At 43.8% G+C, this 15,881-nt stretch overlaps 1 protein-coding gene across 1 annotated transcript in view; it reads left to right on the top strand.

Annotated features, from left to right (window-relative positions):
- The first annotated feature begins 1,033 nt into the window (after nucleotides 1-1,033).
- The window catches only part of LOC143285481 (uncharacterized), a 70,651-nt gene continuing 55,803 nt past the window's right edge, over nucleotides 1,034-15,881 (top strand). Inside the window, 9 exon segments of the mRNA XM_076592801.1 lie at nucleotides 1,034-1,133; nucleotides 2,244-3,384; nucleotides 4,677-4,957; nucleotides 7,914-8,102; nucleotides 8,666-8,878; nucleotides 9,451-9,597; nucleotides 10,261-10,572; nucleotides 11,693-11,876; nucleotides 13,773-13,954. Coding sequence (XP_076448916.1) covers nucleotides 2,520-3,384; nucleotides 4,677-4,957; nucleotides 7,914-8,102; nucleotides 8,666-8,878; nucleotides 9,451-9,597; nucleotides 10,261-10,572; nucleotides 11,693-11,876; nucleotides 13,773-13,954 — 2,373 coding nt within the window. The 5' untranslated portion in view covers nucleotides 1,034-1,133; nucleotides 2,244-2,519.

The raw sequence follows: 15,881 nt of genomic DNA, 5'->3' as shown, positions 1-15,881 counted from the left end.
CATGGTTATTAGTTATGGTTATTAGTGCTTTTGTACTATTTTTGATTCCCCCCCTCACCCCCTCCACTATCTCTCTCTGCCCACTGCACACACACACACATATGCATGCACGCACACCCTCTTTCCCCCTCTCTGTGTGTCCACTACACACACCCACACTTCTACACCCACCCACAACCACGCACCCACACCCACCCACATCCTGATCCACACACACACATCCACACCCACATCCACACACCCTCCCCCCCTTTACATGTCCCTCCTTACCCATCCTTTTCCCTCACACACACTATCTCACACACTTAAATACAGAGAGCTATACAAACACCACATACACTTTTGTGAGACACACATATGCATAAACCCCCCCTCACCCCTGTCCTCCCCAAACACACACAACCAATCAAAAACACAGTAAACACCACACACACTATACATAGTGACATACACATGCACACTCTGCCATACACTGATTGACTGAAACATAAACAGTTTGTGTGAACATTCATACTACACACACACACACACACACACACACACACTCCAACACATACACACACACACACATTCCAACACAGACACCACATATAGTGACATACACATCACACACACACACACACACACACGCACACGAAGTAAGCACCCACTCCCACACAAAGTAACATACAGCATCAGCTGACATATAATACAAAACAGCAACCAACCAATCAAATACGTAGAAAAGACCATGATTTTTAATAAACTTCGGATAACAAGAAAACCAAACTGAAAGTAAAACCACAACGTGCATGATAAGACAAAACTGCTGGTGAGCCCATTTTTGGCAGCAGTACAATCAGTTGTCCTCAGTCAGTGCTGTGGATCCTGAAGCCAAAGAAAGACTGACACTCCTTGAATCACTGGAGTTTCACTTGGACCTTTTTTTCTCGGAAGCTTTGCAGCCACAGAAGTATAAAATCCGGCATGGGACTGGCATTGTTGTGTTTGTGCTTTGGAGAGCCGTAGGTGACGTTTGATACTGTTGTAAGAAATTAACTGGTTGAGTTGTATGTGTGTTACACAGGAATGTTGTTTTGGGAAAAAAAGAAAGAAAAAGGTGAAAGAAAAAAAAAAGAAGAGCAAGATTAACGGTGTGTACATGTTCAGTTAGTTGATAATTCTTTCATTCAGTTTATTTTCTTTTAGAATATAATAGTGAGGCCAGTGTAGTGTACTGTTCATCGCTTGTTGAGTGTTTACTTACAGTGACATACTCCATGCATGTGGTTCACAAGATTGTTAACTCCAGCTGGTGTCATTGAATGCTCGTGTGCAAATGCACAGCCAGATCCGCAGTTGTGTGAATTCTAGCTTGTAATTGGGAGCTGTCCAAATCAAGACAAACACACACACACACACACACACGCACACAAAACAAAAAAACAACAATGAAAAACAACCAAAAAAACTCATAAAACAAAAACCTCCAGGTAGTTTCCTGTTTCTTCCTTCATGGCTGTAGAGTAGTGTCCTTATTTAACTGTCATGAAGCTTTTGGAAATCTGTGATCTGAGCACTTTTGGTGTTACATAGTTATATATTATATTATGTGTACAGTGTTTGGAATTGGCAGGTCTGGTCATGTGATATTTCCTGTGAAATGTTTCAGTTTTGTGTTAGGCTTTATGTTTAGTGTTTGGAACTTGTAAGGGTAGTGATATTTATTATAGTCAGTGTTGTATAGGTGTGTACTGGAATGTTGACAGTTTTGATATATAAAAAAACAACTATTGATTTGCTGGCTACATCAGTAATGTTTTGCTTGTTCCTTTTTCATGTGGAGTGAGAGATATCTAGATACATTGTTCACACACACACACACAAACACACACACAAGAGTCACACACACACACACACACACACACACACATGAACACACACACACACACACACACACACACACACACACACACACACACACACACACACACTGTTGTGTGACCTGTTTTTTGAAATTCGGAAAAGGACTCTTTGTGCCATTGTGGTGAACAGATTAAATGACTCATAGTTTGCTGAACCAAACCTAAACACTGCACATATATATTCATACATTCATGTGTAGCATACCACACACAAAGAAGCATTTGCACACACACACACACACACACACACACACACACACACACACACAGAAGAAGTTCAAGAATCACATTTGTTAATAAGATGGTATCCAGGGAAAACGCTGTTTTCTGTTGTGGCAGAGATTGAAATGAGAGCTGCATGGAGACGAAGAGCAGGATGGGAACAGCCTCTCCATCTGACAGCTGTTAAATTTTGAAGGAAGACACCAACTGATCTTTTAACCGCCAGGTTTGGATTCGACCAGTGCCTTCTCAGAATAGTTTTTGACAACCATTGTGTAGGTGACTGCAAGCAGCTATTTGACCAAGAAGAAGCAGCTCTGTGCTCCATTGAATTACAGCCGTCTTTTTCTTTGAAACTGCAGCAGTTTTGCCTGCCCATAGACAGTCTCCAAGATGTCGGAGTCCCAGTTCAGAAAGGTGCGTGACAAGGTAATAGCGAATATGAAAGTGCTTTTTCAGGAAAACAATGGCCGAATAGGGTTGAGTGAAGTGTGGCCACTCTACACCAGCAAGTACAAGGCCAGTTTATCGAAAAAACAGCTTGGCCTGTCTTATAAACTGAGCGAGCTCTTTGATCTGTACAGCAAGGAGTTTGAAGTGGAAGACAATGTGGTAATCCTCAGGAGTTACAAGAAAATGGACAAGTATGGAGTAGCACTGCCAATGCCCCTGAAACCCTTGTGGGGTACCGGCGCCACCCCGAAGGCAGCCTCTGCCCCCAGGTCCTCGTCAGGCAGCAGAGTGCAGTCCACACCACAGAAGAAATCTTCATGGTCAGACATAGCATCGAAACCGGCCGCGTCTCAGGCCTCGTCCAGCACCTCCATCGTTGTGTCCTCCTCAAACACAGACTCTGACTCGGACAGTGATGTCAAGATCACCCATTCCACTCCGGCACAGAAAGGGGCACGACCAAAAGCGGAGAAAACAGACACGGGGTATTTGGCCTTCGACGTGTCAAGCGAAAAGCAGGATGAGTCGTTTGACGTGACCCCGGCTCGCCAACAGCAGCAGCCCATGGTGTTCACCAACACGGCCATCAACCCCATGGGCCGGGGGCGGGTCCTGGAGCAGCAGATGCAGCAGATGCAGCAGACCGGGGTTCAGCAGCATCAGCAGCACCTGGTGGGGATGCAGCAGATGCAGGGTCAGCCCTGGAGACCGCAGCAGCAGCAGCACCCGCCTATGGCCATGCGCTTCCCTGTGCCATCACACCCCAACCAGGGCAACGGACCACCTCACCCTGGGGTCATGGCTGGTGAGTTGTCAGTGGTTTTTTTTTTGTTTGTTTGTTTGTTGTTTTTCCCCCCACATCTTATTTACGTGCAGGTCACAGAATATTTTATTTTTGTCCTTTATTATTTGTTTTGTTTTGTTGCTTCAACATGCCTCCGTCAGTGAACATAATTATCTATCATTCTATGGATGCGTTTCCTTAACATCAACTTTTGATCTCGCACTTTAACATATGATGAATGTGGGGTAGTAGTGTCTGGGATTTTCACTTGACCTGGTGTGGTACATTAGCTACTGCATGGTGTTGTGCCCTTAAGAAATAAATGTGATGAACATCCCTATGTAACAAACAGTAATCAAGAAAAACAACAGAGGCAGTTGTCAGTTAGTTGTCTGGCATGGATAGAGTACTGTTTATAGAGGATGCTTCATGTGTGTGTTGGATTTTGGCACACTGTGTTCAGATCCAGTCTGGGTCTGGTGAGGTTCCACCTCCCCCATTTTCCAGATCAATATAATGAGATTTGCTTTTGCATTTATCCCCTTTATGTGTGTGTGCTGCAATCTTCATCGAACTTCAAGCAATAGAACTATGTTGTTGTTTTTTATATTCAGGGTGTGATTGATTCATGATTGGCTTACAAGTATGGCGATTCACTTTACTGGGTTATCTGTTTTGAGAATGCATTATTTTCAGGTGTGGCACTGGCAGTGTGGAGCTGTTGAACGTGAACTGTGTCACTTAATCAGCGTGGGTTTCTCATTTTCATAAGCCACTTCTTTCAGAAAAGAAGAAAAATCAGTCCTGATATTTGCCCCCTTTTCCAAAACATTTGTTTACAATCATGTGATACACATGTATCTTCTTATCTGAGATTTGGACATATTTAATTGTGATGAAGACATATCTGTATTAGATCGTATTGTATTTTATTGTATTGTTACTCTTTGTTACAACATATTTCTCAGAAAAATTGGTCTGTATATCATTACTGTAGGGGGTTACCCTTTTTTTGTCCTGCTAGCAAGTGTATTTTTTTCCCCTTTCAAAGTGGATTTTTCTTCAGAATTTGGCCAGGAACAACCCTTTTGTTGTGGGATCATTTTTGTGTGCTAAGTGCTTGCTGCACATGAGACCTTGGTTGGTTTCATCTGAATGACGAGCATCCAGACCACCACTGAAGGTCTAGGGGAGGGGGAGAAAATACTTGCGAGTGTGGAAATTGATCCCCTGTGCTCAGATTCTCTTGCTTCCTAGATGGATGTATTCTCGCTAGGCCACCACACCACACATATGTTCCATTTTTGTTCCAGCCATGGCAGTTCATAACAGTAACCACCCAGACCATCCCCAGTCACACCAACAGCAGCAACAACAGCTCAGAGCTGGCAGCATCGAGAACAGCGCCGCCTCCTTCAGCCAGCAGCCCTTGGAGGGGAGGGCACACCCCCCTCCCCTTCCCCCAGCACCAGTGGATCCCATCTGGCCCCCGACCAACCCCAAGCTGGGGATTCGACCAGGTCTTCCACGGGAGATGAAGCAGGTGACAGTGAAACCTGTCTCCTTCCAGCGCCACATGCTCACCCGGGAGCAGGTGGGCTTTTTTATGTTTTAATTAATTTTTTTTTATGAGGATTTTTAAAGATTATCAACCTATGACTCTGGTAATACTGTTTCAGTGTCTGCGTGTGTAAGTGTGCTCTGTGGCCAAATCTAAGAGAATCACCTGGATAACAAACAACTCCTGTGTTGTACAGAAAGCGATAGAGGATCATCCCATCACTGCAAGCTTGCATTTCTTTCTCATGGTAGCAAGAGAAGTTGACTCATTTTTGCAGGTATACCAACTGAACAAGCCCATGTTTTCATTCATTGGGCAGGAATTAGACCACCTGGTGAAGTCTGATGGAAAAAATAGAGCAGCTTGGCATCTGACAGTCAGAAGGTAGACTTCAGGTTTGGGTGCCATGAGTTTCTGGTTGTAATGGTGAAGAAACTGCTGGAAAAGGCACCCATTACATAGGGTCCGACTTTTGACATGGATGGACCCAAGACACATTGCCAGGATAGAGGAGAACGAAAGCAACATGAAGAAGCTCACAGGTACATGGAATATAGTGGCTGAAGCAAAAAGGGTGGAGGAATCTTCCTGTGACCAGATTCTGAGCTAGTTCTCTTGGCTGCTAGAAGAACCTCAACATGAAGGAGGGGCCTGGACCACTTTTCTACAATTTTGTCCTTTGGAAGGAAAGGACAGGGTTGAGATACTGTTACACTCCTCTCTGACATTGGACAAACAACACACACATCTTTTTGGGTTGTCACTGAACAGCTGTTGCTGTTTTCCCACGGACAAGTGTCTGCGGAGTGCAGTTTTTCAACAAACAAGGAGCTGTCGGAAATTTATCCAAAGAATCTTCAGTTGCTGGCAGGCAAATTGTGGAGTACGTACACCGAAGTGTAGGAGTTCATTTTGTGCAAAAGAACTCATTCTCTCAGCTTCTGCTGCCAGAAACAGATATCAACAACACCTGGATGAGGCCAGACAGGAGGCTGCAGCTCAGAGAAGCCAGAAAAGAAAAGATGCTTCAGACAAAGTGACCAGCCTGAAGGCAAGAAAAAAAAAAAAAAAATCCAGGCTAGAAGAAGACAAAAGGTAATTGATCCAGCAGGCTGACAGATTATGTGAAGACATGGAACAGAAAGGGAGTTGTGAGGATGCAGAACAGAAAGGGTGCCTTACATTGGTCTGTCAGGCATGTGCCCTCAGGGTCAAAGCTAAGGACAGAAAAAATCAAGCTTGTCAGCCCTCCAAAAAGAACTTGAAGAGGAAGTGGTCAGGTTGAAGGATTCTGCATGGTGTTGCCGGAGGACCAGTGTGGTCTGTCACGTAGCCCTTTGTTCTCTATCAGAATTTTACAGCGTGTGAAAGATCAAGTTCGCCAAAGTAAGGCAAAAAAAAAAACCCCACAAAAGAAAACTACACGTATCTTTCATCAGTTTTACATAAATGAACAAGAAATGATGAGCTGAAAGACTTGATGTACATATATGTGTTGCATGGAGAACAAGCCTACATGTCAGACTTTTAGAAGCAAATGCTCAATGTAAATAACTTGCTGTACAGATTATAAGAAAGACCTTTTGTTGGAGAAGAAGCATATAGGCATTGATGATTTAGTAAGTATTTAAGCCCAATATGTTTGATGTATGTTGTCCTTAATTTTGGGGATTAATTCTCTGAAAATCAGTCCCTATTTTTTGGCCCCAAAAGTCTGAATGAACCATGTATTGCCATTGAAGATAACACTGTCTGGTACAGTTACTAACCTCAGTTAGACTGTTAACACTATTGCTATTGAAGATAGCATGGTCTGGTACAGTTATTGGGCACAGTCAGACCGTCAACTCAATTACCATTGAAGATAACAGGGTTTGGTACAGTTATTGGTCACAGTCAGACCATCAGAACTATTGCCATTGAAGATAATGTCGTTTGGTACAGTTATTGGCCACAGTCAGACAATCAACACTATTGCCATTGACGATAACACAGTTTGGTACACTTATTGGCCACTGTCAGACGGTCAGCTCAGTTGCCATTGAAGATAATGTCATTTGGTTCAGTTATTGGTCACTGTCAGACGATCAACACTATGGCCATTGATGATAGCACAGTCTGGTACAGTTATTGGCCACAGTTACAGCGTCAACACTATGGCCTTTGAAGATAACACAGTCTGGTACAGTTATTGGCCACAGTCACAGCGTCAACACTATGGCCTTTGAAGATAACACAGTCTGGTACAGTTATTGGCCACAGTCACAGCGTCAACACTATGGCCCTTGAAGATAGCGTCAACACTATGGCCCTTGAAGATAACACAGTCTGGTACAGTTATTGGCCACAGTCACAGCGTCAACACTATGGCCCTTGAAGATAACACAGTCTGGTACAGTTATTGGCCACAGTCACAGCGTCAACACTATGGCCTTTGAAGATAACACAGTCTGGTACAGTTATTGGCCACAGTCACTGCGTCAACACTATTGCCATCAAAGACAAAATCAAAAGTTTAAGGTCATACCACAGCATTGTGGATGAGATGATAAACTGAAGTCCTGTGTGCAGCATGCGGTTAGTGCGTGTTGGAGAATCCATGGCAACAAAAGGGTTGTCCCTGGCAAGGTTAAGAAGATAAATCCACTGTAATATATATGTGTATGCGTGCACATGATTGAAAGCCTGACTAAATGATTCAGGAAACGAATGATGTGCACCAAAAGACACAATTGGCTCTACCCAGGTAGGCAGCCTGTTCTGCAAATGACTCTGTAAAGTGCTTAGAGTTGGGTCACTGATCGAAGATAGGCACTATATAAGTATCAATAATGATAATGATTATAATACTATATGATAATGATACTAAGAGGAAGAAGAATATTACAGGCCCAAGATGATGTTTGTGTGTGAGACTGAAGTTGAGAGAAAGAGATCCAGACATCCAACAAACATATTATCCAATGGCACCGGGGGGCATTATTTTCAGGTGGCAGCAATCGCAGAGGAGTGCATCGAGATGCTGGTGGAGGCGGGCAGCTACGTGTCTTCGGACCGCATCATGCAGCTGCTGCTGCAGCGCTTCAACGTACGGGACCTGAGGGACCTGCAGGTGGCAGGCATCCGCTTCCCCTTCCACATCCCCTGCGTCAACGAGCATGAGCGCTTGCTGGCCAAGGTGAGACACAGAGAGAGAGAGAGAGAGAGAGAGAGAACAGATTGCTTTCCATTGTATTTGTTTTGAATCATGAGAGCTTGACCACTTGAAGTATGTTTAGTGTATTTTGTTGTTCAGTTGTTTCTCTCTGTCTCAATTTTGTTTGGTGAATGAGTTCTCCCTTCAGCCCTGAGCTGGCCCCTTTGTGGTCGGCTTGGCAAAAGTAATTACTTTTTTTTCTTTTCTTTTTTTTACTAATTAATATGTGTTACTCATCTATTTTTATGAACAACAAACAAGTATTGATACACACAAGACACACATCAAACCCTCACTGCTTGCACTTCCTACCACCTGACTGACACACAGGTAAGTAAGGGGAACATAGAAATAAACACAGGAACTTCCCCCCACCCCCCCCCAAAAAGAACAGAAAATCCATTTCCATAATGATGGGGCTCAAACCTGTGAACACTAGCTTCAAAGTTGGGTGCATTACCACTAGGCCACCGCTCCACTGACTCCATTTGTGTGTGTGTGCGTGCGTGCGTGTGTGTGCATGTGTGTGTGTGTGTGTTTGGCAGGTGAACGCATCCATCGAGGCCTTTGTGCTGGCGCGGTCCCTGTGCACACTGTATGATCTGGAGCAGTCTCTGATCGAGTACTGCACGGAGGGCCAGAAGAGCTTTGAGGCCATGCGCCTGGGTCCTCTGCAGTGCCTGCCCATTGTCTATGAGAAGTTCAAGTTTCCTCAGGACGAGAAGATCCCTGAAATCTCCACTGCGGACGTACTGGAGGTGACTTTCAGGAGGGCGTGGGGGATGAAAGGGGGCTTAAGAAAAGAAAAAAAAAGAAAGAAAAAAAGGAATTTGTGTTTTAGTGGGTTTTTTTTTTTTTTTACATTGTGTATGAGCGTACATGTTTGTTTTGAACAATGTCAGTTTTTGAACCATCCCTAAATTATTGGGTTTTTTTTTTTTTGTTTGGTTGTTGTTGTTTTTTTTTAAAGAGTATTACCATTGAGAAATGATTACTTTCTTGTGGTGTTCAGTATTTTTGCCTGGACACATGGACGGTGTGCATGCCTGAACGCATGCATGTGTTACTCTGTTTGATGAACTGGATTGTATGTGTGTTAAGTCGGCGCCCATGTACATAATACATTTATTATTATTATTATGTTTTGCTGTTTGATGCACTGATTGTATATGTGGTGTGGCATTGTTCCTGTGTGGTCATGATTATGTTTTTGTTGTTGTTGTGATGTTTGATTGTCCTAATGATTATATACTACCATTATTATCATTGTCATTATTATTATTATCATGTGTTACGTATTATCATCATTATCATATGTTTTGACCCCCAGGTGCTGAGTGAGTACCTGACCAAGAATCACAAGTGGGTAGAGAAGCTGAACTTGGAGGATGTGATGGCCTACTTTGTGGACCACTATCAGGTCAACTCTGCTTACTCCCTGGGTATCAGGATACGCAGTCTGCCTCTGGCAGCTCAGGTAGGTGTGCGTCTGTGTGTGTGTGTGTATGGGTGTGTCTGTGTGTGTGTGTGTGTATGGGTGTGTGTGTGTATGGGTGTGTCTGTGTGTGTGTGTGTGTATGGGTGTGTCTGTGTGTGTGTGCATGTGTGTATGGATGTGTCTGTGTGTGTGTGTTGTTGTTGATGTTGTTTTTCTCCATTAGGTGCTACAGGATCAGTATTTACAGTGTCTTCAGCCCTAATATAGGTTTTGTGTGGCTACAAGAAATCAAATTAGCAACAATGATAAGAGATGAACTCTTTCTACTCTAAGGTACGCTGTAGTGTACCTCATGCGCACAATGCTTTGTTACTATGGTAGGCTATAGCATACTGCGAGTTTAAAAATCCGTAGTTCATAGGTTAACGGTCTTGTGCAAAACTAAACGGCACAGCTCTGTTCTACAGTCACCCCAAAGTGCACCTGTACTTTTATTGTGGCTGAGAATGCCTTTGTTTGAGTACATTAAATGCGAGCGTACAGTCACCCCACTCTGCCTTCTCGCTCACTTGCTCGACAAGATGGCGTCTCCGTCAACTTCGGCAAGTACTGTGGCTCAAAGTCGAATGCAAACTGATTCTATAGTGGATATCCACTTAGCATTATTATCATTATTTACATTATTATTATGGGTTCCCCCAGGTGCTGAAGAAGTCTCACCGTGACGCTGCCAACACGCGGAAGCAGGTGATCAACCGGTGCATGGCCACGGTGCAGGAGGAAGTGGTCTCAGCCTTCCAGAGGGCCAAGGCCGACCTGCTGCACACGGTGCAGGGGACGGAGGGCCAAGAGCACGTGGAGCTGCGGGCCCACTACTTCCGCATGCATGCAGAGGCTGTGCTGATGGAGCTGCTGGAGAAGTTCCGCCTCCTCCTCTCCCTGGACACACCCACTAACAAGTCCGAGCGCAAGCGCCACGCCAACATCGAGCAGGCTGTCAACCAGTTTCTGACCGTGAGTTTCGATCTTTCTCAAGGCAGTAGCTGAGTGACTTTCAATCTGAGGGTCCCCGGGTTCGAATCTTGGTGATGGCGCCTGGTTGGTAAAGGGTGGAAGTTTTTCCAGTCTCCCAGGTCAGCATATGTCCAGACCTGCTTGTGTCTGAACCCCCTTCATGTGTATACGCAAGCAGAAGATCCAATATGCAAGTTAAAGATCCTGTAATCCATGTCAGCATTCAGAAGGTTATGGAAAGATGAACATACCCAGCATGCACACCCCCGAAAATGGAGTATGGTTGCCTACATGGCAGAGTAAAAACGGTCATACACATAAAAGCCCACTAGTGTGCATACAAGTGAACTTGGGAGTTACAGCCCACGAACGAAGAAGATGATGTTTCTCAAGAGGCGTCACCCGTTCAGACAGATAATGTATATACGCTTCACCACATCTGCCGGGCAGATGCCTGACAACTGCATAGCCCAACATGCTTAGTCAGGCCCTGAGTGCATGCATATATGTTAGTGTATGTATCAGAGTGGATTTCGTACTATAGATTTTTGCCACAGGACAACACTTAGGTTGCCGTGACTGTGAGCGGGTTGGGGGAACTTGAAGAAAGGAAAAGGATGGGGTGGGGTTATGATTTATCGTGTGGTTGTGTGTGTGTACGCGTTCAGATGTGCGTAAAACGAAAGAACGAGAGGAAAAGCATTTAGTGTGTGTGTGTGTGTGTGTGTGTAAGTGCTGTGTGCGCATGTATTCAAACTCTCAGTAAGCATTGGCACTGAACCATGTGAACAGCAAGCAAATTAGCATCACACCTGAATATATTATAAAGTCACACTTACATTCATATGCACACACACACACACACCACACCACACCACTCCACTCCACTCCACACCACACACAAACACACACACACCACACAACACACACACACACACACATATATGCACCACACTGCACCACACACACACACACACACACACACACACACACACATCCACACACACACACACACACACACACACACACACACACACACACACACACACACACACACACCTTTCTTCTTCTTCACCCCCACTCCATCAGCTCAGTGCTGTACGTTGTTCCCCATCCTCAGGTGATGCAGTCGGAGCCCCTGGGCCGGGCCTTGCTGCACTTGTCAGTGTGTGTGGGGCGCCTGGACCTGCAGGAAGCTGCCATGGAGCTGCTAGCACCAAAGTCGGCTGACAGCCAGGGTCCTCCAGGCAGCGCCGATGCCCCCCCTGAGGAGCAACAGAAAGCCAAGCAGCCTCCATCCAAAGGTGCGTTCTGTGTGGTTTTATACTTTTTTTTTTTTTTTTTTTTTTTTTGCATCCCCGTCATCTGCGCTGTTTCAGTGGCATTACTCCTACGCTGCTCATTCTGAGTCCTCCATACACGGCCACACCTAAGCTCGTCTTGTCACAATCTCTGCATTGGCAGTCCACACGTTATTTAGCTGGTTGTGTTTTTGTCAAAGGTCAGCTGTCATGGTTAAATTTTTAGCATTGTGATCTGTCTCTCCACTGGTTGCCTGTTTCTGATCGAATAGACTATAAGCTATCCACTCTGACCTTTTCTGCAGTCAATGGATCTGGCCCCAAGTATCCTTCTGAACTCATCCATATCTATACTCCGTCTCGCCAGCTCCGTTCTTCCTCTGATACTCGACTTTTCAGGATACCTCATGTTAGAAGTAAGACCTATGGACACAGATCGTTTTCTTTTCAATCACCAAAGACGTGGAACAAGCTCCCTGATAACCTCCGTCGTTCTGATTCCCTCGCATCTTTTAAATCTCGTTTCAAAACTCACCTTTACCCTCAGCAATAAGTTCAATTGTGGCAGGTCCACTTCCTTTGCGTTAGCTGTGCTTGACTATGTGTGTATACATATGTATATGTACATAACTACATGCATGTATATGAATGTGTATTGTGTGTGCGTGTGTTTATGTAAGTTTGTGCCTGCCTATGTGTGCGTATGTGTTAGGGTAGCTGTTAGATACACATGTATGTTAAAATGTATGTATGCAGTGTGTGTGTGTGTGTGTGTGTGTGTGTAGTCACATTTTGGTGTGTGTATGTAACATAGATATGATGTATTATGTTAACAAAAGCGTTTTTGTAAAGCACCTAGAGCAGATTTCTGGATAGTGTGCTATGTAAGTATCCATTATTATTATTATTATTATTAACTGATGTCTGAGGACTTGGGTTTAAGCTGTTTAGAAGTGGGAGTTTTTGGCTCAAATTGGGAGACTTGGACCACGCTGTCGTGGGTCATCCACTTCATAGATGCATCTTTGGGAGTGTTGCTCAGATCTCCTTACCAACACTGCTGGTGTCTGTATATGTCAGACTGGTTAATGCCGGGATGTATTGTTAGAGTACAGCCTCGTCAGGTAGTCCCAAACCTATGTGGAGCCCCCCAGCAGCATTTTCATCAGATCATCAGAATTTAGAAAACAAAATATTCCAGACTATGGGGCCCCCCCAAAAACAAGAAAACTTCATCAAAGAGGTGATGTTCTCTCTGGTCTTTTTGTTTCTCTGTCTGTCAGTAGAATTGTGCAAAGAGTTGGGGACACATTTTTTGTTGTAATTGTTTTTTTGAACTGTGGGCTGTGGGTGGATGATAAAGATTTTATTGGTAACCTAGATGATTTCTGATGTAAAAATTTGAGGGTTTTTTTTTTGGTGGGGGGAAAGGAATTCTTCCCCATTGAGAGACATGGCAAACAGTAGCAGTTAGCGTGGTGTCTTGAAGAAACCTTGGTGGGTTTCTACGAACGCTTATATTATTTGTATTGTATTACTACTCTTTTTCTCCCCAGCGAGAGCGGGCCACTACACGGAGAGGGCCATCCATTTTTTTGTATTTTTTCCTGCCTGCAGTTTTTTATTTGTTTTTCCTATGGAAGTTGATTTTTCTTCAGAATTTTGCCAGGGACAACCCTTTTGTTGCCATGGGTTCTTTCATATGCGCTAAGCGCATGCTGCACACGGGACCTCTGTTCATTGTCTTATCCGAATGACTAACGTCCAGACCACCACTCAAGGTCAAGTGGAGGGGGAGAAAATACTGGTGATTGTGCCGGGATTCAAACCAGTTATCTCTCAGATTCGGACATGTTACCTCTAGGCTATCACTCCACCTGTCACTTGCACTGGTTTCAGCCATGCTGATGGAGAAGATGAAGCGCTACGTAGAGCGCTGCCTGGCGCAGGGCATGCTGACCATGTCCCACCTGGACCGCATTGAGGAGAAACTGCTGGAGGAATTTGACTTCCCCACCTTCAACGCCATGGGCTTTGGCAGGTTCCTGCACTTCCTGCTGCACGACCACGCCCCCAAAGCGGTGAGTGAGGGGTCTGTCTGGCTGTGTTCCGTTCAGGGTTTGGTTCTGGTTGGGGACACATCGGCGAAGTGTTGCTTTGAGATTAGAGAATGGCTAGTGTGTTTTGTGGTGCATGTGGTAGAATTGTGAGTGTATTTTGTTAATTTTGATGACTGTGTTCTTGCTTTAGAATTTTGAGTTCACATGTGTGTGAGCGCATGGTGAGCTCCAGTTTTTGACTCACTTGTGTAAACAAAGTGAGTCTGTGTTTTAACCCGGTGTTTGGTTGTGTGTGTCTGTGTGTCTGTTTGTCCGTGGTAAACTTTAACATTGACATTTTCTCTGCAAATACTTTGTCAGTTGACACCAAATTTGGCATAAAAATAGGAAAAATCCAGTTCTTTCCAGTCATCTTGTTTAAAACAATATTGCGCCTCTGGGATGGGCACAAATAAATAAAAAGAAGAAGATTAATTATATGCAAACTGCATTTACTGTTATATTTATATTTTTTGTATTCTCTAAACTTGGCACTTTGACCTCTTATTCTGACACAACAACAAGATGAGTCATTGTTATAATTTTTTATTCAAACAGGAACTTCTTTTGCTAAGCATGGAATTTTTATTTATTTTCCAAACGTTTTGGTGCAGATAGTAAAAAAGGGAAATTACTCTGTAATTAATGCTAGGGGACTTAATTTTATCACAAGCGAGTCTTGAAGGCCTTGCCTCTCTTGTTCCATTTTGTTTTTGTTGATCAGAAATCATAAGTTAGCTGTAAAGTCCTTGTCTCTTGTGTGAGATTGTGATGAAAACTTGTGTAACAGTGATGATGACTAAGGGGCACATTAGTCGGTTGAAGCATCCTGTCTTGAATCCTGTGCTAGAGATTTCCTCTAATTCCTGTTGTTCTCTTTGTTTCTTGCCTTTTTCCTTTTGTTGTCTCTTCCTTTCTTGCTTTTCTTGCTTGCTGGTCCTTTCACCTATTTTTGTTCTAGAAAGTTGAGTCTTTTTGTGGACTTGATAATTTGGCATTCTTACTGTGTTATATTCTGTTTTGTGACAAGGACAATGAGTTGCATGCTAGCATTTTTTGGTGTAGTATACCTGTTACATATCATTTTTATGGTTTGTGTAGAATAATGTTTGTGATAAGTTCCACTTTATATCATTTGGTGAAAAATGGATGGAATGGTTGATATTAGATGCAAGTGTCCATGTTAATGTACATGAATGCAACATATTTAAGCCTTTTTTAAAATTTTTATTTTTTTTTTTTTAACCATTATCTGACCTATATTTCAGTGGCATCACTCCCAAGCCACTCATTCTGAGTGCCCCATACATGGCCACACTGGGTTCGTCTGTCTATGCCTGATTTTCTTATCCGGATTCCTCCCCTCCCCCCCCCATCCCCCCGGTTTCTTGGGATCAGTTTTGATGGTGTTTCCAGATCTGATATGGTCCTGTGTGGTGGTCTGTTCTTTAAGCAATAGGTAGGTAGGCCTAATTGCAAGCGATCCAGTCAAATCGACCAGCTCAACGTGTGTATTGTACAGATAACAGTTTGTACGATCGTCAAATGTAGCTCTTCTATTTTTGAAGGCTTTTTCTGATTGGGAGCACCATAAAAAATTTGTCTGCTCTTTCTGTTCAATGTTTTTTCAACGGTTGAAAGCACAGGGGTGTCTGAGGGTAAATGCGAATGGGCAAGTCTAATTGCGAAGGATGAGTTTGGGTGCATGTGGACAATGAAAACAGAAGCAGGTCTTGAATTCATTAGACATAACATATTGATGGAACATCCCACCAGACCGTTGTGTTGTTGGTTTTGATCACACATGTACACACACACAAGCTTACATTTAAACACACACACACCACACCACACATAAACACACCCTTTTGAGAGCTCTCAGTAACTGTGTAACATGTTCGCAAATACA

Source organism: Babylonia areolata, chromosome 9 (genome assembly GCF_041734735.1).
Source record: "Babylonia areolata isolate BAREFJ2019XMU chromosome 9, ASM4173473v1, whole genome shotgun sequence".
NCBI lineage: Eukaryota > Metazoa > Mollusca > Gastropoda > Neogastropoda > Buccinidae > Babylonia > Babylonia areolata.
This window is presented reverse-complemented; position numbering and strand designations above follow the sequence as displayed.